The sequence below is a fragment of the Aythya fuligula genome, chromosome 2 (genome assembly GCF_009819795.1).
Source record: "Aythya fuligula isolate bAytFul2 chromosome 2, bAytFul2.pri, whole genome shotgun sequence".
NCBI classification, from domain to species: domain Eukaryota; kingdom Metazoa; phylum Chordata; class Aves; order Anseriformes; family Anatidae; genus Aythya; species Aythya fuligula.
Window position 1 is genome coordinate 24,917,964 of NC_045560.1, and position 26,745 is coordinate 24,944,708.

General features: G+C 39.9%; 1 protein-coding gene across 2 annotated transcripts in view; it reads right to left on the bottom strand.

The window, feature by feature from the left end:
- CDK6 (cyclin dependent kinase 6) overlaps window positions 1-26,745 on the bottom strand; it is a 129,456-nt gene that overhangs the window by 23,356 nt on the left and 79,355 nt on the right. For both annotated transcript variants that reach the window (XM_032181459.1, XM_032181461.1), the window contains exon 5: window positions 8,124-8,233. In XM_032181459.1, coding sequence (XP_032037350.1) covers window positions 8,124-8,233 — 110 coding nt within the window. The remainder of the gene's footprint in view (window positions 1-8,123; window positions 8,234-26,745) is intronic.

A 26,745-nucleotide genomic window follows, 5' to 3' on the forward strand; every position in this document is an offset into this window, starting at 1 on the left:
TTAAGAAATACTTGAAAAATATGTCTGTAATAGGCTGGCCACCTATCTAGGGAGGAAGAAAAAATCCAATTTTATTAAGCCTGGTTTGGAGAAACCATCAGCCTCCCACACACCCATATGCACATGAATGGCAGAAGAATAAAGGAGGAAAAATGCAAAGCACAGAATTTTGAATGCTGACAAGATCTTTCCAAGGAATGAACCTTCTCCCAGTACAGTTGGTCTGGAGTGTGGTGAACTTTAATGGCACTTGCAACTTAAATCATTCTTGTAACAAAACAAGATAATTTCCAAAAATGGCAAAAACAAACTCAGGCCAAAACTGTACAGTACCTTGGTTCAAAGGCTGCAAATCAAGCTCTGTAGCTTTTACAGTTCTAAGCTGCAAAATCCACCTTTACTTGTTAAAATAAAAACAAAAATGAAAAAAAAAATGAAAAAAAGAGTTGTTTGAATTTTGCTTCTACCAAAATCTAACTGTGAGCAAGCAGACAAGTAGATGATTACACTTTTGAGCTCTTGGTCCACTAGATACGTTGGTTTAAGGTCTACTGGAAAACACCTGATAATATGATTGCAAAGTCTGTGTTTAAAATTGCTGCATGATAAAGTGAACAGTTCTCTCTCAAGCCACATTTAAGAAGTTTGTCAGGTTTTAGGCAAACCCTGAATTGTAAACAGCATTCATAGTTGTATTTACTCAGGTGCTTTTTGCCTACTGTATTGGTTTTGTTTTTCCTTCCCTCCCAAATATCCAGGTGTTTTCATTCTGATTTCCTCCCCCCCCCCCTTTTTTTTTCTTTTCCTTTTCTTTCATGGATTTATTTTCTGATCCCTCCACTTCTCTCTTCCTTCTCCCACATAAAGAAGATTTGAAAATATCTTACAGATCATTTTTGCTCTGGTTTTGAAAGGCATTTCTGAAATGTGTTGAAAACAAAAACAGAGCACAAAAAATACAGGCTAAGCTAAGACCTGAAAAAAATAGGAGCTTTATGACATAGAGGAATACAGGACCCAGTAGGCAAAATGAAATATTCCTATTGTTGCATAGCTACAGTGTCTACTTAAAAACAGTGAGGACTAAGTGATCAGATATATTGAAGCACAGGAAAATGACTGACAAAAATTAAAAGGCATCTGAAATGAGACAAAACCATGTTATAGACCTTCACAAATTCTGACATAGTAGTATTGATACATAAAGATATCTATTTCCAGGCTTTGTTCACAGTGTTATTGTTGCATGGGCAGAGAGGTAAAACAACACTGAAATCTTCACTACTATCAGTCAGATAAACTGATAACTTTTTCCCTGTGATTTTCTACCCTACACATATAACTCTAAGAGTATCCATTGATTCCAGTTTGAAAGAGAGTTTTCTCTATGGTGTGTTATATCAATATGCTGTCTTTCCCTCCGGGTCCTTTCCAAACCACCCTACCTTTAGTTACATCTTCGCCTACACTAATACACTTGGGCTATAGCAAGAATCTGGACCATGTACAAGCTCCATAATAAGTGGTACCGCATTTTGTTTCTACTGTTCCAATATATGATAGTTTACTGTTGATCACAGACTTTAAACAAGTCTTTCTAGTCCCTGAATGCTTTGAGTAATTGAACAGTATCAATGAAAAACATTTTTAAGTGATGACATGCTGTTACTTAATTTGAAGTGAGGGTGTCATAATATATATAAATCCTCCAGCAGGCATGCATTTATGAAGATACAGATTCATTGTCTGTTCCTCAAGACTGTCCAACAACAAAACAGCTAATCACAAGGAATGACTAAACTGGAATATTTTTAGAGTAGAGAACCCTGCACTGCAAATTTCAAAGCAGTTCTCTGCAATAGCAGAATTTCTATGAACCACTTTCCCCAAGCCCACTGTCCTCTCTACTTCTTCTTTCTCCAGATGAAGAACATGCTTAAGCAGTTCAAAAACTGTGGTTCTGCTGTTGAACATCTGTTGCCAGATGTATACCTAATTTTTTCAAAATGCAACCTTAAAGGGCTATGTCTGTGAAAGATTAGCACCTGTAGGAACAGCTAATTCAGACCAAATGAGTGCATGATGAAACTGATGCTAGTTAGAAGAACGGCCTACAGGATGAACTGGACTACAGATTTCTTCTGAATTAAAAGCTACCTGTTCCATTCAAAGCACCAGAAAACTTGTAGGCGCTGTTATGTGTTATCACTTAGCTATCCACTGGAAACAAATGGGAACATATACTTCCTCTTCTGGGTAAGGACATGCATACAGTAGCTCACATATCAATGGCCTGATTTCTAGTAGGTCACAGTACATTTTTTCTTGGCCATCTTTTGGCAGACAAATATTGATTATCATACTAACAAAATAGCTTAAATTCTTGCAAATATAACTTGAATACACTCTTTTGCTTCTGCTATGCAGTCTCACGAGGACCATAGTGGAGACACTGAATTCCAACCTCAACTGTTCAACTGACAGTTCATCACATCTCCCGTGTTGCACCTCTTATTTAGAATGAAAGTCTCAGTCCCTGGAAGTCACCTGTCAAGGTTTATTTCACAGGTAATACAAGGAAACACTTGTACACTGCAAGAAGTACAAAGCACAGAAGCCAGGAAAACCCATGCAATACCCTCTCCTTGCCAGTTTGTAACGCCATCTTGCAGAGTGATCACTCTGGCTAAGTACTTAAGTGCTGTACTGTACACATTAACAGAGATTAGCTCTGCCTCTCTTTGTGCCACTCTGTCCTACTGAATTGTTTTTAGAGAGGTTACAATCCTCTTTGAAGTCAGGGTTCATTTCAACAATGATTTCACTGAAGCCAAGACTTTACCACACGATCCATCTAAAAGTTTTTCTTTTAACTCAGTAATAGAAGCTCAAACTTTCCTTTCCAGCTTCAGTTTTTGGAGACAGCTCAAAAACAGGTGTTCCTGTTGCACTCAGCTGCTCAGCTGTTTTTTTTTTTTTCCCCCCCCTGAAACCACTTAACCATATTTATTCCACAATGCTCTGAAACAGTTGCAGAGCTGACTGCTCTTTCCTTGCTCACAAGTAGATATGGAGGCTAGGGTCAGGTGGGGACCCACCTTCTTCCACAGACCTATCATAGCATTTGGTTCTGGATTCAACACAGAAGAAGTACACACGATGGATCTGATGGCTGCATTTCAAATTCTACTAATAACCTATGGCTTCTTCGGAAAGTGGAATGAAGACCTACTATGTTTAGTTTGAAAGATTCTGTATAACTATTCCATACAGTAAAAAATTGTATCTAAGAACGAATATGAATGCATTGCTTGCTTTTTAAAACCAGTTAACTGTTTTGTTTGATTAAAGGGAGCCTGTAGATCCCAAATCCAGTGCTCATATCACAGCATGATTACAAGATGAGGCTGTAAACTTTGACTGTATCACATCGCTATACATTATCACGACTAACAAAGTCTTGGACTCATGGCTTTTCTGCATACAATGATGCAGCTCCTCTAATTGGGCACATTTACACCATTCAAAGATTATTTCTATGCTTATAGCTTCTTGTCCTATGTCTGCTTGGTCCCACCAGGGAACTTGTACCACTGTAGGTATTTTAGCAGACTCACACATCTTTTACCACTGCCACACTTTTCAGACATAGTTGGCAATGCAATGCCTGTCTCACATATATTAGGAGCTGGTGGAGTAAGCTGAAAAAATGAGACAACTGCTAAAAGCATGATTTAATATTTAAAAATGAATAAATAATAACCTCATACTATTTGTGCCAATCTTGTGGCTTATGAAATTCTGGGACTGATGAACTTTCCAACAGCAGGCTCATTAAAACACCATGGAGCTGGTGTGTGAATGGTTTCAGTAAGAAGTCCATGTGCATGGAATCAATTTCCTTCTCAGCTGGATGAAGCAGGGGGAACTGAGATAATACTGTTTTAATTTTGGTTTGGGGAGGAGGAAAATTTTTTGGGGACAGGATGGTCTTTCAAGTTTTGGGTTTAAATTGATACCTGTGATATTACTGAAGATTGCACATGCATTCACTGTTCACTCTCAAAGGTAAGGCTTTTTCAGCTTGGCTGGCTATGAACATACTACATGGACTACAGAAACCATTTTTTTGTTTTGTTTTTAGCTCTATATTTACTACAAATAAAGGCAAATTTGGTTGTTCATGCCATGTTATAGTTACATTTGACTAGCTGGAATTACTATATAGATATTTGACTCATTACTCCAAATACACACCTACTAACACCCTAGTCTATGTGATTTCAATCCTGCATAGGATAGTCATTTTGAACTGGGCACGTATAGGTGCACTAAAAAACTAGGTTGTTTCACTCAGATTCAGATTCCTGTCTTCTTCCTCTCACAGGTGTTCCTTTCACACCTTGATTAAGTACTACCTAATCCAAGCAAGGAGAGAGACAGTCCTGCCCTCCTCTAAAACACTGGTCATGGCTTCCTGCTTTGGAGCTGCCCACGGTCCCTGAGCCAGCTGGAAGAGTTTCGTGTGTCCAGACAGAAGTGAATGCCTACTCCCATGTTTGCATTACTCATTAATGAGTTGTCCGCTGAGTAGGAAGTACAAGGTCCCTTCCTACTGGCCAGGAAAATGCTCAGTTTCATAGTGAAATCTTTTTATAATTAATCCTTATTTTTATCTAAACATATTACTTTACATAAACGTGTGAGATTATTGCAAATGGCTCAGGACTGTTTGGACTGACACAAGACATGAAATGTGCCAATCTTCCAAAGGATGCCATCAGTCCTGCCAGCTGTATTGGTGAGGGATACTGTAGCACACAAGGGCATACCACACTGGTTTCCTTACTGGTTATTATTATCAATACACCTTAGCTTTTAAATCATCAAAGAGGAGCCACTGTGACTAATACATTTACACTTTTGTTAACTAATGACAGTCCACCCAAATATGGCTATAAGTGACTGCAATCTACTTGACAATACATGAGGTGAAAAAAACCTGAAACTACCATTAAAGACACTTGTATGTAAGGTTTTATTTGGGGCTGCTCTCATCAGCAGCTGGGTTTCAGGATGTAGTCTTTGTGCATTCACGTGCCCATTCTTCATGCCCACAAACCCTGATGGACTAAGACACTAGTATGTACACATGAAAGTGCAAAAGCCCACAGATCTGCACCATAATGACAATGTGCAAGTTTCAAATATAGCTGTGACTTTATACAAACGTCAGATTTCAGGACCCTGCTTCTCAACTGAGAAGCGTCATTTGGCAAGACGAACAAGCCAAGATGAGAAAAATGTTCACACTTACTCTGGGTATAGCTAGACAGAGATTTATTTATTTATATATGTCTATGCATTCATATATGTATATATGCTTTTGCATGTGGTTTTTTTTTTTTTTTTTTTTTTTTATATAAAATGTTACCTTTCTAACATTTGCCATAAACTGGTTTGGATTAAGTGTGGTTGAAATTAGATGAGGTGTCTTCCACTTAGAGACATAGTAATCAGAAACATAGGGACAGCAGACGATTCAAGCAGAGCTCACTGCTCTCCCATACATGTGCAAGAGTAGAGAACCCAGACTGCATTTGCAACTACCTACAAAAAATGTATTCTAGTAAATTCTAGTAAAAAATTCTAGTTAAAAAAGTGTTTGCACTTTTGAATGTTTGCTTGGCATAAGTGGCATTCTGATACATTTTGTGATGCTGTATAGTGTTTTATTTCCAAATCAGTTCCAGCAAAATATCTGTGATATGAAGAGGCTGAGAGCAGTCCCAGGACATTTCTTAAAATAACAAAGCTTTAAAAACTTTCAAAAAGGAAGAAAAATAGAGTAGGGAAATAAGGAAACAAGTAATACAGTAAGAAGGTTGTCTAAGTGTGAAACCAACATACTCTTCTAAGCTTTAGCTACACTGTCATATGCTTATCCTATCAACACTGGTGGAAATGCAGATGGGTGATTACTCAAGGGCACTACCATTTTCCAGCAGAAATAGCTGTTCCATTTATTCAATCTTTTGGAAATAATCCATGGAGTTTGCAAAATTTTACAGTTTATTGCTACCAAGGTCACAGTAACATGTGCTTTCTTTTGCAATCCATGAAGAAAATCAGAAAGACAATATACATCATACAGAGTATTGCAACATTAACCCGGTATAACAGTCCATGGAGATAGCGCTCAGTGCTGTTCATTGTAGCTTTATGGAAATGAAGCTTTAGATTAGTCTTCCAAATCACGCTTGTATACTGCAGTATGTGAAAGTCATATTGCCTCCAATGAAACAACATAGTACATACAGACTTGGCAGATTTCTGACTTCTACAGTTTTTGACTGTCTCCCAGATTTAGGGCTGAGAATGTCAGACTGACCCTGCATTTGGCAGGAATAGTAGAAGTCCTGGTTTTATCAAACTCCGCTTCAAGTCAGATCTTATTTCCATTAAAAAAAATCTCTGATTTTGTAACATTAATGTAATATTTGTATTTATAAACAAATAGAAAATATAACTGTCCCTAATTTAATTTACTATGTTGGGTTTTGTGATTTGGAGAGTCATTGAGGCTCATACATCACAAAAATAAAAATAATTTAGTAATGCTTGCATATGGTAATATTTCTTATCTGTCAGAATACCACAAATTAAATGAGAAAAAAATTGGTGTTTTGAACAAATAATAAAGTTCTATGTTCAGCTGTTTGTCCTGTATCATTCTTCTCATAAATCCTAAAATGAAGTTGTTGTCTCTGCTGCTTAAATCAGAAAAAAATATCAATGGCCTAATGCCACTGTGAACCTGGCAGTGTGTGGTATAAGACTAAATCTCGTAAAGATTGCAATGGAGGGCTTAACTGATCCTCCTAAAATCCACATTCTTCTTTCCTCTCATTTTCTGACCTCATTTCTGAGTCACACACAGAGGGTGGAGTGTACTAATTCTACCCAGGCCATTTGACCAGGCAAGAAGCCCAAGAAAAATGATTTTTCCATATTATTATTATTATTTTCCACATTAATAAATAGAGGAGTCCCAAAATTATTTTGGGAGACTCCAATTAGTATTTTGAGCTTCACATTGCAGAAATTTATTTCAATCTGCTGTTTTTAAATAGTTTTCTCTCAAGATCCTTGCAGTATGGTTTCTTCTTGTAAATTATATTGATTTTGTTTTTTAGACCACATAGTGTATCATTTTCTTTACATATATTCTTTGATCTCACTGTGTAGGTGTTACAAAATACTATATACAGTTTCTCTACAGAGATCACCTAGACAATCACACTTTTTTCCAGTAAGCTCAACCAACGTGTATATTATCAGGTTAATATTGAAACAGGTCTATCTTGCTAAGGTTTTTGTGGGGTTGCTCCTTTCCGCATCCTACATAGTACAACTTCCATTTTACTGCCCTTCCACAAGGAAAGAACAGCACATGCGTATTCCTCTCACATTCACAAATCAACTCTATCTAGCTTTAATATTTTACAGCAAAAACAGTTCTGACAGTTAATTGAATCAGAAAAAAAGCCATTATTATTATTATTTTATTACATTTAACTGTCTCTGTTATGCTGCACCCTGGAAAAATAACTTATTCTTCAAAAACTCCTACCTCTGTTTCTGTGTTTCTGGGAATCAACTCTTTATGGTGACTTTGAAGATCATGGATATGCCAAGAGAGGAGGAGGACTGCAAGCAAACAACTGATGGGCTAATGCACCAACTCCAGAGCAAGAAGACTCTGCTGAACACTAGGACTTGCCTTCTTCAGGCTAAATTCTTTCCAGAATGTAGCTTTACTGAAAACAATCACTAGCTCCTCTAGGCCTTATTTATCTACATTTGGATTCAGGTGTAACAGGAATACAACGATGCTCATCTGGGCTTTATCAGGAGCTAATGGAGACTCCCATTCAGAAAGAAAGGCTCCAAGGCAGAGGAAAGTATGAATTTGCAATGGGTGCTTATGTTCTGTGCTGTAAATGAAACATCCTATCAGTCCTTTCCAATATAATCATGGTCTAAGGTATTGTAACAGAAATCATTGCACATTTTTTAAATTTCAAATTAAACAGTGAAGAAAATATGACAGCATTTCTTACTTTCGACGGAACATTTCTGCAAATATACAGCCAACGCTCCAAAGATCCACTGGTGTTGCATAGCTGGACTGAAGCAAAACTTCAGGCGCTCTATACCACAAAGTAACAACCTGTAAAACAAAAAGGAAGGTAAGATAGAGCATGCTTAGTTACAGAATCGCAACCTTATAAGTGTTGCTGTACACAGATCCAATTTAGTTTCATCCAAATTGCAAAACCTCACAGATTATGGCAAACTGATTTGACAAGTGCATAGAGAAAGGTCCTGTATGGAAAAATCTCCTTATGTATAGCTGCAGTGATGATGAGTCAGGAAGTGAGATCACTTCTCCAGAACAGTGCATTTCACAGCATAGCAAAAATACAGTATCATTGTACAGCATTGGTGTGATATCACAGCACACTATCAGAACAATTCTTTAAAGCTTTTGAAACTTACAGACCCCAAACATTTTCCAGTAGAGCTTCACACTTCCCATGGAACAAACATTAGTTAGTCTGTTGAACAAGGCCTGCTCTTCTTAAACACTTTTTTTTGGACCCCCTAGGTGTTGACACCAAAATTGGAAACCAGTAAATTAGGAAAAATGTGGGTTTACCTATAGGACAAAACAGAATGTGTAGCTAATCTTTATCCTAAATTCTTCATAGTTTGTTTGTTTTCCTAAAGAAATGGGGTTAACTGAAGTTTACTGGCCAACATGGGTAAAAACGTCCTACCCGTCTCAGAAGTTTTGTTCATGTTGAACTGAAGGCACTCATTATTTTATCATTTGGATGCAGATTAAGTTAAAACCTCCCCAAAGCTGCCCATTACAAAAGGCCCAGTGCTGCCCAGCATGGTGTCCTTGCACAGGGAGATACCTTAAATTGTTGTTGTTTTAACCAAGGAACACAGTGCTGGGACCCTTGGCGGGTTCCTGACCTTCACAGTTTGTGACCGTCTCTGCCCACGTGCTGCTGGTTACACCAGCACCAACTTCTCTCACAATTGATTTCCAAATGATTACAGTTTTTTCCCAGGGACATCTGACACATAAAGCGCCTGCTTTAAGGCAGCTGGTCATGTTGCAATGTATTGTAGAGACACAGTTGGAATTTTACCGGCACCACTCCACCAATGTACTTTGATGAGTCCTGCACATTGGACCCACAATGGAGATGGGACAGCTTATATTTATCCTTTTGTTTCCCACAAGTAGACCAAATACAGATGAGGCAGACTGTATCTTCAGTCTATTTACAGAAGAACACAAGGAGCTTCCTTACAGCCCCGTGTGACCTATTATGTTGCTCAAATTTAATCTCAGAGCTACAGGAGTATTCTGCTCCTGACTGCAGTTATAATCCAGCCATAACAGATTGTCAGCTAAATGGCAATATATTCTTAGCGTATACTATAATTTAAATTTCCATCAGTATTAATCTACAGGCAGGGAGGTTCTCAAAAATTAGTGGTTTCTTTCTCCAGCTAGCACAAAGCATTAAGAAACAAGAAATTCATGAAAATTCATGCGAAGCATGAAACAAAAAAAAAAAAGCATTATTGAAAAGAAACAAGTTCAAAGATGACATGAAAATAAAAAGTATGATAACTAAGATAGTTAGTTCTGAATTTGAAAACCAGTACCCAGAAATGTGTAAGGAGAGTGTTTTATTTTTAAATGATAACAATATAATTGTCTTCTAAGCAAAAATAACAATGGAAGTAATCAGCCGAATTTGCTGGTCAAAGCCAGCTGAAACAAAAGCAAATACAGTATTTATTACAATCATTACATGCCCTGACAGCCTTTGGAACTACTGAAAGGCTTTTGAAGGGAGGTTCATGGATATTTGCACAAGTGGTCATATTTGCTAACACTCCTTTTAAACGCTTTGATCTCTATTCATAAAATTTGTCTTTGAAACAGTTCAATAACACAGTGCAAAGTACTGCACTGGCAATCTCCACGTACAGCTACCTGTTCACATAAACAAGCTGGGCATTATTTAACTCCGTTGGACTTGTTTCCAATTTGTTAACATATCAATTATCTTTTCCCAAAATACTTCTCTCTATATAAAATTAAAGTTTCTTCAAAGATTTACTCTGGGGAAAGAAGACAAATGTAACTTGAGGTCAGGGGATTTTTACTGGCACTGGCCTATCTGAATCAGCGAGAATCCCTCCTAAAAATACACATATTTTTCATGGTGCAGATATCTCTCTCAAACTCTGATTTTCACTTTCTCAGGAAATCTGCTGAAAAGCTTATTGAAGAAACACTGCTTTCAGGGGTCAAGTATAACAATTTCGGCTCATTATTATTTGACAGTGGCTGGGTGCTGTGTCAGGAGCAAGAGCTGTGCGATCACTGGATCTGTGGAAATACCACCAAACCCAGTGATTCTTCATTTGAGACCCTCACAGCTTTTCTCATAAAGTGAAAAGATGCTTTATTTTCCCCAGTTCCACCAAAGGTTAACCCCCTGCACTTCTCGTAGGCAGAGCACTGGGGGATGCACGGTTACGAGACACTTTGGTGAGCACTTCTGATGAGGTGCGCCCTGTGCTGAAGCCCCTTTCTCAGGGAAATACATCAAGGTAGGGGGCTGCTCTTTTCCTTCCCCTTCCTGAGAGGAGCATCACAGCTCGTGGCAGGCCCCTGGCCGCAGGCTTGGGGGAGTGGGGCTGTTTCCAGAAGGCCACGGAAGCACGCAGCACGTCTGCTGCTTCCCCCACGTGACGGCGTGCTGGCACAGCTCCCCCAGCGCCTGCACCCTGCTGCTGAGCTCCACGCATGTGTGAGCAGGGCAATGGGAGATTCTGCCTCTGAGTAATTTGGAAACCTTAAACCTTAAAAAGAGTTATTTCCAAAGTCTCGCAGCTGAATTCCAGCAAGTGCCTTTTGGTCGCTTTATAGTCAGAGAGGAAGTAATCTGTGTGGAGCTGTTTTGATATACTCTGTCGTTACGGTAATTATAAAAGTGATCAAGTAACCCATATGGTTTGTAATGTGCAAGCCTGTGTTCTGAAACATGAACTTGAAAGGGATCAAAATTTACTAAATGTCACTTTGCACACACGTAATGCCACAGATGACTCGCCTGGTGCTCAGGGTCTTCTCCTGAAAAGCACAGGATGAGGCAAATGATGCAGTGGTTTTGACACACAGTTTCACACTCTCTTTCTCTTACCATAGAAACCAGAAAAAATATTTGTGGACATTCCATTAACATTTGCAGATAAGTAGAAATGAAAATTATTCTGAACACAGGATATGGTGGCTGAACAACTAGATCATCGCTTCCTCTTTAGCACGGTTCTGACTTAGAATGAAAAAATGCTTTGCTTAGGTAAGCCACACCACCAGTGAGACAGGCTCTCCCTGCAAGACTTGCTCATGATAAAGCCCCCCTTTTAGGATCAAAACACCATGCTTCTGCTTTGTTGCACTTCACTTAAATTCTGCCTGCCCTGAAAATCTGCCACACACGCACTGTGACTGTTGGTGTTCAAGCTGTAGGAAAAGGGGTTCGTGCTTACGTGCTGATGGAGATCCTAAATGTGGCACAAGGCTCCTAGCTACCTCTGAGGTTGTAGGCTTCAGTGACCATGTTGCATTTTAGCCCTCTCATCTAATAAACTTCCCTCCAGTGTCTCCTCCTTCTTTCCCGTCACCCTGCCTGGCCTCTTTAGCTCCTCTCATGCAACAACCACGTTCCTCTCAGCTCTCCCCCTACCTCCCGGCTCCTCTCCCATCTCAGCCTTTCTGCCACATGCCAGTGGCCCCTTGATGTCACTGAATGTGCCTAACCCAGTGCTGCTCACATGCAAATGCCCAGGTGGACATGGCCTGATGCCTACCACTTACCATGTGCTCCACCTTCCATCACGCTCCCTGCCTGCTCCTGTGCACCCCCAAGCTCTCCAGAATTTCACACTGTCCCCTCTTCTTCTGAATGCCTCCAAATATTTTTGAGCCAAATTATCTCTTGTTCCCCCTTTAAACTGCCTTAAGCTTTGCAGCCTGCTCTGTCAGTTCTGGGGGTACCATGATGTTTATATTTCCTACGGATTATGTTATGTACAAGAAAACTGAGAATAATTTGCACACTGGGACCTAAGGGAGCAGATACACTCCTTTTCCAGTGCACATTTTATATTTTACTACCCAGATAAGATGGGATGATAGCAGATAAAAAAACAGTATCAGTAGCTGCAGATCACTGCTTCTTAGCATTTCAATGTCAGTAGGTTTAGGCACCACATCAGGATGAAATTAAATGAAGCATATATCTGAGAGACATTAGAAAGGAAAGAACATCTGCCAAATTGTGCCAACACTGTGTCAGACTCCCTGAAGAAGGAAACGTGCTCAGTGAGATGTCAGGGGAAAGCTGCATTTAGAGTCTGAAGAAGAAAGATAGCTTTATTTTCAAATAAAGCAGTCTGCCTTATTATACCTCACAGACGTTGCTATTTGGGACCACCTAAGGCCCAGGAGTTTCAGTCCTGCACTTCATGATCCCTATTTCTGATATAAAATCAGATTAGTAGTACATATCTGCTCACTAGTAGTGCAAACACAGGATCTAGGCATCGTGTCTGTCTCATTTAATTTCCATTTACTTTACAGAGCAGATTTTCACTTCTGGATAACTGCTTAATTTAAATGGATCTGCACATTACACACAGCCCATTCCAAATATAGTTGCTGTCTGAATAGCATACAGTTCAAAAAAGACAAAGATAAACAGAGGTTTAGGGATGGGGTTGAGTAACATAGACACAAAAGACTACATTTCGGTTTGCCACAGACTTTAAGTACAGACCAATGCCCAGTTGCACAGCTACAGGAACAAAGCAGGGATCAGACTGTAACACAGTGGCTATGTCTGTGCTGGGAAATTAAATGGGACAGGAAATGTTCCTTTGGCACGGAGACCAACAGGCACAGAGTGGCCTATGTCCATGTTACTAAATTCTCAAGCCTCCAAAAAAAGGTGACCGCATGCAAACTGCTTATTGGGAATGGTCTCTGGTCCATGCTTAACTGCCTAGGAACTGTCTGGGGGAAGGCTAGTTGGCATAACTCAAAACTGTGCCAGGAACCATTCTAATAATTTAACAGTATAGACAATTGAGCTCCAGTACCCACGAATGTTTCCTGGCACTCTTTATTCCACCAGCCAGTGAGTCACGCTGTGGCTCCGGGTCTTCCTTTCACTCCAGAGAGAAGGCATTTTGCTATGCTTCCCTCATCTCCGCTGAACCAGAGGGGCTCCAGGAGGGTGATGGGCTGGGGGATCATGGCCCGCTCCTCATCCCACCCAGATTTGCTCAAGGGGTAATGGCAAGCCTCGCAGGGAAGCTATTTCCCCTCTCTTCCCATTTACAGGGCAGAAGAAAACTGGGCTGTTAAAACTGGATGCAGCCAGATCTAAGATTAAACATGGGGTTTAAAAGGTCACAAAAGTTTGCATGTAGAAACCAATGAAAGACATTGGATGTCATGAAAAGAGAGAGTAGTGTTTCTTTTGCTTTTGTATCCCATATCCATAACTATTGCTTCATAGATGAAAAATTTTATTCAGATATTTTCTGCTTCATCTCCCAATACATAATGCAGTCTAGTTCTTCTACAGAGTCCTCATAAAGAGAAATTAGAGCGAGATAGCACCTGAACAAGGATCCATCTCACATAACATTAGGTATCTACATCTGAGCCAGTCAAACAGACTCCCTTACACTCAGAGGCAAGAAGCTGGTATTCCCAGGGTGCCATTCAACTTATTTTACAGTGAGTGTGTTGTACTGGTCAAATGAACACATGCTGTAACTGCTTGCTGTCTGTGAGGGGAATCTAGCTGACTGGCCCGCATGTAGACATCTTCATTGCAGACATCTAAAGCTGGATGTGATTAATTCTACTCCGATTATTTCTGAAGGGACTTTGAGGAGGCCTGTAAAACCTCTTAAGATATTAACTTTCATAGACATCACTCCACAAAAGCAATTAACAGGATGCTTAAATTCTTACAAAGTATCCTTTAATCCAAATAAAGTTCTTCCAAATCTTTTGCTTTTGTGATTGTGGTTTCTACTGTACTGTTTTTTGGTGCTGATTTTGTTCAAGATATTTGCCATTAGACACTGGCTCGTTTTGTTGTTTAAAGCAATTCAGCCTCATGAAAGATTATTTGTAACTTTTTAAAAAGCTTTTAAACTCAGTTATTTTGTTCAATTCTCATTAATAAAGCTTTCACACTACCTTTGGGGAATCTTTTACTTTTTCACTTATTTTTGTCCTTTATTTTTTTTGAGTAGAAATAAGTGGATGTAACTGTAACATATATGGTGCAGCATGCAGAATATAGTTCTGTAGTGTTGCTTTATGGTTCCTCAACATCACAAAAAACCTCTCTATTGCTTCAAACTGCTCAGGAGGGTTTAAAGTGCAATCTTTAAAATTTCATGATGGAGCTGCTACAGCATGGCTTCTTATTTAGGGCTGAGAGACTAAAATGACTTGCCTAATTTTCTTCAAACTTTGTAGAAAATTTTTCCTCAGCTGTGTAAATAAGCCTGACACATTCACCACAGACTGGTGGAGAAGACTGAATTACAGATGGCTAAAATCGGGGCTTGCATATTGATTGAAGCCTGGCTTCAATCTCCACTGCAGACTCTCTCTCTAATGTACTTCGCTCTTGCTTGCTGGAAATGTTGTGCTGAATCTCCACAGAGTCTCAGAAGATGAAATGTAATGTCTTAAATGAGAATGCTTACAAATGCCTTGCTGGACTGACAGTGTAGCATTATTTAATATGGATTCAATGTAGTATTAAAAAATACCACATTTCAGTACCTGCGGTCTGGAATAGTGATTCACAACCAGCATGGGGCAGGGCAGAGGAGGCAATCCAGAAGGTAGGTGACCCTATATAAGGAGGAGATGGCACTTTTGCAGGACTTCAGGCTCTGACATCTACCTTGTGTGCTGCTCGGTGCCTGCCCGGGCAGCCCAGGCAGGCCCTGCTCCGCGTCCCACAGGCAGGCCTTCAGCCTGGGCACGCCTGCCTCCTGTCCTCCTGCACCCACATGTCCCTGTCCCTGGCTGCTCTGCTCCAGGAGTGGGGCTGCTCCCCAACTCCCCTTCCTCCATGCCCACCAGAGGCACCTCAAAACCCTGCATCAGCAGAGTACACAGACCTCTTATAGGTAAACTGTGCATTTGTATGTGGGGGGGTCCCAGGAGCCAAGGGAAGGGGTAGCCTGGGCTGTGTGGAAGGGGCAAGCAGGGAGAGATGGAAGAGGAAGAGAGAGGTTGATGCCTCATTGCATCCTGCAGCACCTCGCACAGCAACCCACCAAAACACACCTGTCTAAAAAGTGTGATAAGGCCAAGATAAGTGGTGGTAACATGAGCTTTTTAGCCTTGGAAAAATGACTTCAACATACTTTTCATCCCTGGTGTGGAAGAGGAGCGTGCCTGCTTTATTTGATGGGGACTGTCTTAATGTCTTTTCCTATAACTGTGCCTGTAAGATTCACTGAATGTTCTGTGTTTGTAAAGAGCCTGGGACTCTTTAATCTATCTCTGAAGACCTAATGTTATTGCTAACTGCAATGGAGACAGGTAATAACCTCTACATTATACAATGTGCTTTAGTTCCCAGGGATAGTATCAGTCTGAACATAATATTAATATTAATGTTGATATTGATATTGATATTAATATTTATATTAATATTAATATTCATCATCATCATCATCATCATCATCATCGAATAGTGGTTCTTCCACTACTATATAACCACTTCCAGTTTCATTGCAGATATAGATATAGGTATGGCTGGTTGCAATGTTTCTTTCTTAGAGAAAGATGGTATTTTTTCTTTTTATAGACACATTGAAATAGTTTCCCTTTTACAGTAAAAATGAATCAAACTACCCTAGTGGCTTTTAGAAAGTAATTCATTCCTTGACTAAAAGATGTATATATATATATATAAATATGTACACAAATGACATCTTTTTGAGTCGTATGGGTCTTATGAAATGCACACGGTAATAACAGTTTTATCTCTTTATTCATATTTGTATCAGTTTTAGAGGCAAGCTTAATTACCTGCTTTGTGAAAAGTAGAAAGATGGTTCTTACTATTTCATTAGTTAAATGATGAACGAAAAAAACATCTATTTATAGAAGAGAAAAATCCTGATCACACATACCACCCACTACCAAGTTGTTATTTTAGAATGTGAGCTCTTCTTTTTTATGTTAAAACATTTGTCCTTTGATGAAAGCAAGATTTAGCATCAACTGTGAGATAACTTAACATATAAAGAAACCATTCATTTCTTTGATGGTTTATACACACAAAACTGATCAGAATTTTGCTTTTTTATTTCTAGGAAGAACCACATAACCAAGTGTGATGGCAGTGCTGGAGAATATTTCTAGGTACATCCGTTGTGAGCATGACTGCATGTTAGTATATGTGTATGTCTGTGTGTGTGTATGTGTGTGTGTGTTTGCACATCATACATGCATATATAAATACTTGCGGAAGACACTTTACCTACATTCAGTGGCTTTTACCTCAAAAGTCTCTGTGCACTAAGCAGCTGCGTGAAACAGCTACTAGAAAGGAAAAGGCTCTTAAGATGATGTAATATTTTCACCCATTAGTAAGAACACAGAACTTATCTCAAAGATAATACAAGGAAATATATTTCCATTAAGCACAATATTTCATAGAATTCTGTACTGATACCATACAGAGAACATTTCTTAGAGAATACCTAACACTTCACTTGAAAAGTGTTTTATCTCTATATAAAAATAAAGAAGCAAAAATAACATCAGTATCATCACAATACCTGGTTCAGAGCACATGGAAATGTAAGAAAGACTTGCCAATGCTTGCTATGTACTAAAATCAAAACCACGATGCCTTAATCTCTGAGGTACAGAGCAGCCTTCCATGGAATATGGGATGGCTCAGGTTTTTACAGAAGTGGTCAGCTTTGCATGCAATAAGGCCTTTCTTGATATTGCAGTTTATACAGAGATACTTAAAGGCATTGAGAATGATGGGCTTTACCACTCTTCAGTCCTGCTTCAAGATTCAATAATCAAATGAAATTTGTAGGCTGAAAGAGCAAGTTCTAATAATCCACCTCAGAGCTGAAAAAAAAACACAAAGGCAGGAGGAAATAAACACCATTGGTTTCTTATGTAGTTAAGTCAAACACCTACTAGAAGAAAGAATTCCTTGCACAATACCAAAAGAAAAAAAAAAAGCCTTAAAAAGATGGCAGCCTGTGTGGGTGCCTTGGAATGCACATCTTGTTCTGGATCTGACCACAGCAATCTGGCCCATTGCCACTCATGTCATTCACCTGTTGGCATTAGCTAGCTGAGGAAATGGTTGCAATTTCTAGTATCTGATCTTGAACTTGTTCTGGTTGCTTTGCTCTGCTCTATGTGTTTAGGTAGCTACAAAACCAACTCAGTACCATCCATATTCCCACTGAGCTGGGTAGCATCCATCTTTTCTTTGTCTCTCACCTCACTTATGCCCAGTCCCTGGGAGAACAAGACCATGTAGCTCTAGCTTGTATCAAGGAGCAAACCATGGCTGGCTCCAAGATAAGGGGATGCTGAGATTTCCCGAAGCTGCCCTTGTGACTGCCTTGTCTCTTTCTGAGTTCATCATGGCTAGACTAGAGAATCCGAGCCTTGCCACTTAGGGTTTGGCTTTATAACGAAGACCAGCTTTTCAATGCTACTAGAAAACCAGTCTGGTTAATAGAAAAAAGTCTCCCCACTTCCTGAGGCACTGTGTTAGGCTTTGGTTCTCAACAGAGAAACCTAAATAAAGCAAAACCATGAAGGCCACCACAGACCTCTCTCCCATGGAGCTTGGGTACTCTTCTATTTCAAACCATCTTTAACAAAAGGAGATGATGCACAAACAAAATTCAGTCTCAAAGAATAGAATAAATACTGCCAGTTATCTAGGTGATAGGCTTTACTGCGGACTCTATGACTACTTCCAGGTGGGAAAGAAGGTAGAACTAAAAAAATAATAATTTTTCTCATTAAAATTTGTAATGAAATATGAACACCAAAAGTGGCCTGAACAAATGAGTCACTTTCAAAAAGACGGAAAGAATCCAAACCATTTACAGGCATGTGTAACTCCTGGATGACAGCTTAACACAGAATTCTGCTAGGAGCTGGAATTGTTATAGATTTTTATGAAAAAAAGTTTTCCAGCTTGGGACTTTATAGAAGGGGAAACTTGGTGCAAGCAACTTCTACAGGATACAGTTTTCATTCAGTTGAGAATGAAACTTATGAGCTACTGCTGTGCTTTGAGTTAATGGCAAGACTTGTATAGGAAAGTAAAGACACAAATAGCAGTCAGTGCATGCAAGTAAGAGAGTTTTATCTTTGCATCTGCCAGTGTGTGCAGAGGATGTGTGCATCAGCAGGTTAGCTGCTGAGTAAGAGCTTACCTAGCCTTCATCCAGAATGTGCAATAAAATAAAACATGTTATAAGCTCAGTCACAATTAATCTCAAAATATTTCTCCATGTGTCTTTTGTACTGAAAGTCTGATTTGGACAAGAGTGTCTTTGGCACATCTACAATTAAGATATTGGTCTGGGTAACTTTCAAAGCTGGTACACAGGAGAAATCTCAACTTACTTTTCCATAATGAGGCTACATTTTAGCAATCCTTGTTAAAAAATATTGTTGTCACTTTGGGCTCTCTTTGTTGATATGTCCCATCAACTCCTAAGAGAAATACTCATTTACCCATAGCACCAAGCACTGTAACCTTTCCCAAGCAGCATGGTGTGGTACAGGGGAAGCTCATACAGCACCTGATGCAGTGTTATGCAGCCACACAGCTCTCCTCCAAAGAAGACTGGTGAAGTGATGTCCCTGCTGGAAGTAGAGGCTTGTGCTGCTAGTGATACAGGTTCTAGCATGGCTTAAGGAGAGGCCTGGAGGCAAAGTACCAGTGTCACTGATAGGATATTAAAGGTTTGGTGGAGCAACATCTGTCAATGATACTCATGTGAAGCAATAGTTTACAGTTAAACCTCCTATATTACAGCAAAACCCAAAGGGAACCCAGGGTTGCAAACAAGGCAGCTTCTCTGCAGTAGAAGCTCCTCTTGGGGATGCATCTGCCCTCACTACTTCACAAGGGTGTAAACTTCAGTCCTATTATGACAGCTGACATGAATGCAGAAGGATAAATGAAAACAGAGGCTTGGAACTATAAAGGTTTCAAAAACAACAAAACAAAACAAACAAACAAGATGAACTTACTGTTTGCGATGGACAGATAGGTATATGTGTTTATACACGAGTGCATCACAGATCATTAGAAATGAGTTGTGGTTTGAAGTAAATATCAGCAGGACAAGGGCTGGCTGTAAGCCTTTAATTCCATGGCAAAGCCAAGGACGACATAGAAAGGACAGAAAGGCTAAGTGGAGTCTTCAGGGTGTCAGAATATCATATTTAAATACATTTGTAGGCTTCAGACCCATCAAAATGTTGGACGCTAGCCACTGACTTTCCATGGTTATGAGTTTTGTAGACATCGTTGCTCATTAAATTCATTTCTTAATCTGAAAATGTCTGTGAGTATTCAGTGTAGATGGGCACACATATATATAAAGACCTGCATCGCAGAAACAAGCATCTGTGTTTCAGCTGAAGCTCTACTGTGTGATGTATGTTTAGGCAGACAGATACTCTAGATACCTGAATGTTCTCCTCAGAAGTCCATACGGAGTCCCACCTAAGTGAAGCCCATAAGTAGGAGTGGCAGTGAAAGCAATACGTGTCTGCATCCACATTAACATCTTTTACAGATGTTATTATGTTAATCTCAAAGTGGAAACACAGCCTGAAGGGGACTTAACAGGCACTTCCTACGTCCAAGAAAAGAATTTGACCACTAGGCTAGGGGCTTTTTGGGTGACAGCTCTTTCCTTGCCTTTGCTGAAGCCAAGTCACTATTCTGCCAGGAGTATATGAGTCATGGGGCAAGACTGTGTCTGAAAGTAGCTGAGTGCTTAAGGACAATCAGCTGGAAGGGGCGAGGAGCCGAGTTTCTGGATACTGCTCTCTGGAATGTGTATGCATTTTACATTAGACCAACACTGGATAAAAATAAAGTCAGGCATTAATTACATTAACCAGGCTGGAGTCTACCTTGGATCTAGGCAGAATGTATTTTCTCTCTCTGACTAATAGATGGTACTCAGAAAAGCTCTAGAGGATGGCACTCTGTTTTGTTCTGTGGAGAAAGAAGCAACATCTCCTCCCTTGCTACTTGATACACCACTCATTGGCCAAAACTTATGATTTGCAGTACAAAGCAAAGCACAAATTTTTAAAGAACCCCAAAGAAATTTTTGTCCATTGTTAAGTGCTAGAGGACTTCTTATACTGATCTTATGAATCAGATGATTCAGCAGAAAAACAGAAAGTTACTGTTGGTCCAGTACTAGAACTTGCAAAGCTTTATTTCCCAGCTTTATCTTTAAAGCTTGTATTATTATTTTTGGTTATTTTCAAGAAGTCAGATTCTTTAGGAAATTAATTATGGATAGAGTAGTTGGGTGAAAAAGATCTGACTTAGTCTAAATGGCTGAGGACTCTTCCAGAGTGGTAATAGTCTTATAAAAATGTAAAATGTTCTATTGTGAAAATGATATTGCAGAACAGCCTTTTACAGATGACTCATCTCTCTCAAAATTGATACAAAGCATCTTATTTAAGCTAGAGAGATAAAAGCTTCAGACAATACAAAAAGGAATGCTCAAGGTAATGAGTGCTTTCATGTTACAAGTTCTCATGTCTGAGGGCACTGCATCAGGCTAAAGGACAACGAGATAAGAACAATATTGCTAGTTACTAACAAATGGCAGATAAAAGAGCTCTTCTGGGTTCTGATGAAGTGACAGCATTCTACACATTCCAGTGAGTTGAGAAAGTTTGCCTGAGAACAGCAGCTATGTTACATGAAGTACCACCGAACAAGCATATCTCTATGTTTTCAAATTCCAGCGTGAGTAATGGCTCTTTCCCTCCTCTCTCAAATTTGAACAGAAGCTCCCTCTCTCCTTCTGCACATGCAGGACTAACTTGCCGTGCTTCAGTGTCCATTAAGACGCATAAATGTATATGCGGAAAGTAAAGAGAAGTTCTGTAGGACTCCATGGCCGCGAGCCAATGTTTACAGTCCCCTGGGTGGGAAATGCCGGGTGAAAGGCTCTCCATGGCAGGCTGTAGGAGTCTTTGCTGTTGCCGCCAATGACCTTCTGCCTCTGTTTGCAAAGTAGCTCCCTTGTTAACCCCTTGTACACTGTGTGCAGAAAGGTCTAAGACAGGAAACACTTTCTGTAAGAGTCCAAATCCACTTCCAGGCATCTGTTTGACAGACTCTGATTTCAGGGCTGGTTAAGGAAGTGTGCACTAATATGCACACTCTGCTTTTGCTATCTGAGCTGCTGCACTGAGACATATTTTTAATACTCCAGAATTGGATTTAGCTGTGCTCTGGATGTTACAAAGTGAACATTTCCAGCTTCAGGCATTGGACATCAGTTTATAGGCACAGGGATCATGAAACACAGGCATGCTCAGCCTCCAGGAGAGAAGGAAACATCCGATTTACACAGAAATGCTTTAGCTTTCCCTAACCAATCAGTAGCAATGTTGTTTGCTGCTAGTGGCAATCCCTCATCCTGGAGACTCCTGGGGAGGAATGATGCTCAAAGGCAGGCTGAACTGTCACTGGTGTGGTGGAGACACACCATGAGGGAGCACCCAGTATGGAATGGAAATCTGCTGCTTTAAAAGGTTTTGCCTGAGGATGAAAAATACATGCAGGAGGTCTCCTCCTGAGTCATGTCCCTTTTGCTGCTCTGTGAATCACTCATGGATCCTAACTGTCCAGGAAGAGTCCTTATAAAAATGATAAAAATAGACACACACAAAAAAAGGTCTTCTAAACTGTTTATCTCAGTATGTAATCCATCCTTGAATAGGAAGAATAAATCAAATAGAAACTAATACTTAAGAGCTAGTGTAAGTATCCTAATGGTCTGAGAGAGGGAGCCAAGAGCCCTTGTGACAACGTCAGCCTTGCCACCAGTTGACTAGATTGCCTTGGAAAAATCAGTTTCATAGTCTATGTTTCCCCATCATCATGATGAAGCTTGCGTGTGCCTTTTCCTCAAAAAGATCTGTATTGAGAAGAAGTCATTCCATGCATAAATCTACCTGCATATTCATTGCAAGGAAATAAGAGTGCCCATCACCTCCAAAAAACTTCCACAGCATTAACAGCCATATACAGGTGGCAATATATTCCCCCTTCAATGAACTTTCAGAGCAATTCATGTAAATAACATGCTCTAGTCACCAGGAAATCCTTCAACGTATGACTCCATGGATGGTGAGGAGGAGAGGAGAGAAAAGCAGAACTAGAAGCTAGAGTTCCTCTAGAGAGACCAGGACTATGAGCATGCAGCTCTCGGACAGGGGCAGATCAGAAGTCCCTAATGATCCTGCAAGCTCCAAGGGGTTAAACTTAAAGGTACACAGAAGGTTCACAAAAAGCCGACAGGACCTCACCTATTTCTCTGAGGCAAAAATGTCATGCGCGAAAAAGCTAATGTTATTAGTCTGTGTTAAAGAAACAACAACAACAAAAAAACAAACAACAACAACAACAAAAACACACAACTGGAGAGGCCATAAAAGCACTACCCTAACACTGAACACACACTTAATTCCTACTTATTTCAGAGAAAGCTTTGGGTGGTTAGAGGAAGACAACATCAGACAGTGGAATCATGTACATCCATTTCTGCCTTTGTTTTTAATTTTTATTATTTTAAAAAGTAATTTAGAGACAAGAAAGTAGAAATACCCTATATTTTCTAGAGAGTATAACATTCCATTTAGCAAATACTATCTATTTTTCTTGGAAAATGGCAGTCTGCAGGGAAAAAGATTTTTTTTATAATGGGAAAAAAAGAACATTTATTTTAGCTTTTTTTGGTTGTTGCTAATATCATGAGGTTATGTTACTGCTGTTTAAAATCATTAATGATTGTGGGATCAGAAACTAAATGTTTACAAGAGTAGACAGTCTGATTGTTATTAGAAGGATACTCTCAGGCTGAATTTAGATCCAAGTTAGTTTTTGTAATATGAAGCTTTTACAAAACATGGGTCTAAATGACCCCTCCTTAAGCTTTTTTTTTTTTTATTTACAAAGCATCTTTAAACACCGGATAAACATAGTTTTGTTTTGGGCTACTGCAAGAAAATCTGAAAATGAAACCTGTTTGAAATTAAGTAGGAAGAAGGATAAAATAATCTATCATCATAACCCAGCAAAAGGAAAACAGAAGTGAACAGCACAACTATTGAAAAAAACAGAATGGATTTTACATCTTTTCAGATGCAGGAAAGGTGTTATCAGCAACAATAAAAGAGGCCTTTATTTCTTCTTCTGAATAATTGAAGTGTTAGTCTGGCAATATGCCTTGAAAGCAATTATGTGGAGACTCAGTACTTCTTAAAACAATTCTGGGTATAATCTTCAGCCTGAAAAATAATGCAGGGTACTGCAGATGACCTCTCTTAACTATCTTACCATTTCTGTCTCTAGGACTTGGGATGAATGACAGTTCACCAGGAAATGCTGTACACAGGAATGTCATGTACGTGTTGTAGCTCACATGTGAGGTACAAAAGTAGTTTTAATCAATTACATCTCAAGGAAGTAGACTACTTACCACTCCCATAATAAATGATCTATAAATATACTTTTTTTTCAAAGTTTAAAAGACTTGCCTTGTTTTAGACTGGACAAGGAAACGGTACATTTATGGGAAAATGAAGCCTATTCTAATTAATCTGACTTCCAGTGAAGTATTACATATTTTATGCCGAATAATAGCTCATTAGGTTGCAAAAAAATCAGCTACCCAGACTTGTGCAAAGTGTTTGACACTGTCCCACATGACATCCTTGTCTCTAAATTGAAGAAATGTGGATTTGATGGATGAACCACTTGGTGGGTAAGGAATTGGCTGGATGGTCACACTCAAAGAGTCGTGGTCAGCGGCTCAATGCCCAGGTGGAGATCAGTGATGAGTGGTGATCCTCAGGGGCCAGTATTGGGACTGGCGCTGTTTGACATCTTTGCCAGTGACAGTGAGATGGACAGTGAGATTGAGTGCACCCTCGGAAAGTTTGCTGGCTGACATCAGGCTGTGTGGTGCAATTGACACAAAGGAGGGAAAGGATGCCATCCAGACAGACCTGGGCAGGCTGAGAGGCGGGCCTGTGACCTCATGAAGTTCAACAAGGCCAAGTGCAAGGTCCTGCCTCTGAGCTGGGGCAATCTCAAGCAGAAATGCAGGCTGGGTGGAGAATGGAAAAGAAAAAATAAATATCAGGCTGAGAGAGTAGAGGTTGTTCAGCCTGGAGAAGAGAAGGCTCCGGGGAGACCTTATAGCAGTCTTCCAGTACCTAAAGGGGGCCTACAGGAAAGCTGGGGAGGGACTTTTTATGAGGGCATGTATGATAGGACAATGGGTAATGGTTATAAAATAAAAGAGGGTAGGTTTAAATTAGGTATAAAGAGGAAATTCTTCACTATGAGAGTGGTGAGGCCCTGGCACAGGCTTTCCAGAGAAGCTTTGGATGCCTCATCCATGGAGGTGTTCAAGGCCAGGCTGGATGGAGCTTTGTTGGGAGGTGTCCCTGCCCAAGGCAGGGGTTGGAACTGGGTGATCTTTAAGGTCCCTTCCAACCCAAACCATTCTATGATTTTATGAAAATTAGGACTTTCATTTTAATGAGAGAAAAAGACAATATCTAAAGCAATTTTGATATTGGTATGGCTATGTACTAAGCATAGATCTGCCCTTGAACTTCACTGACTTCAATGGGACTTCAATGGAGTCTCATGCCTGCCAGTGATCAGTACTTAACAACACTTACTTCTATCACAGATCTGATCTTTTTCATAACCCAGTGTTTTTACACTACTGTGAATGCTTGTGACCAACTGACGTCCCTAACTGTGCATTCATTATATTTATAGATGTCATTAGGGACTGGAAGTGTGTAGTGTCTTTAAAGTAAGTAAGAATCATTTTACACATGTGGTAGAATACACAATAGTTGGCTATAAGGGTATGTGGAAGGGGTCCATGGGATTCCATGGGGAATAGCACATATATAAATAAAACAAAGTGATTTTGCACCTTGGCTTCTACTGAAGGAAACAAAGAGTCTCTTCGAGACTTTCTCAAAATTCTCCAGATTCCTTATGGTAAGGGAAAACAATCATGAGCAGCATGTATATACACCTTCAAGCTGCTAGCATGGCATATTACTGAAGATTACTTTATTCAGCATCTTACAACTTTACCAAAATTTCACTGATTACACTAATATTTTCCATACTGTATCTCTCTGGCTTATACTCAGCTTTATTGGAATATTTCAGCTGAAGTAGTTCAGGGGTTTCCATAAGTGAGGCTACATGGTTTGCACATCTTAAATTCTGGTGACCTTCTTTTTGAGAAGCTTTGGTGCCCTCATGTTTTGGAACAAAGGCTGTGGAACTTGGCCACTCCTGTAAAACTTTCCTCCAAATTTGGCCATGTCATAAATCTGAAAAACAGCACATGCTCAGTAAGGACTTGCACTAGTGCATAATTATTGCACTTTCAGAAGGTTTTGGTTTGAATGAGCACGCTTCAGGCCAGCTCTGGGGAGCTCAGCAGGACATCATGGCATCTCAAGTTTCTGACTTTGAAGACAGCCTGTTACGTTATAAATGGCCTATCCCATGTTTGAAGGGGAACCTATCGCACTCAGCCACAGAGATGAAAATATCTGGACAGACTAGGGGAATAGGGTATGAAAGCCAGACTAAGACTAAGAGATGACTAAGACATCCCCTCGTTGGGTTTAAGAACAATCAGGGCTGGGTGTCTGTGGAGAGACAGGGTGAATGAAACTGACTGAGAAAGAAGACTATGAGCTACGGAGGGAAGAAGAAGGAAAAATGACCAGCAAGGCATATGAGACTGGGATCAGGAAAAAAACCTCTACAAGGAGACAGGGACTGCTGAGGAAGGCCTGAAGCTGAAAGCTGGGGTTACTGAGGGGCATGCCTGGTGCCCAGGGAAAGCAGACTCCACAGAGGATTTGGGGTGGGAGTTGGATCTAGTGGAGAAAGGCAAGAGGGCTAGAGGAGAGGTAGAAAAACAGGTTTAAGGGGAAAACATACCAGTAATTGTGTGTTGGAAGATGAATGGGAACAAACATCTGGGAAATCCACTGGCAATGTGTCCTGCCTCCTAGTTTAATCAGCTACTTATGACAGTCATCCACTACAGCCAGAACTCTGTGAGCTCAAGTTGAAGAAACCTACATTAGTGATCCATAGGTTCAGTCCTGATAATAAGCAGTGTGCATATGAATATAGTATCAAGTGAATAAATTCATTTTTTTATATGCCTTTTTTTTTTTTTTAACAGAAGACAACTGCACACATACAA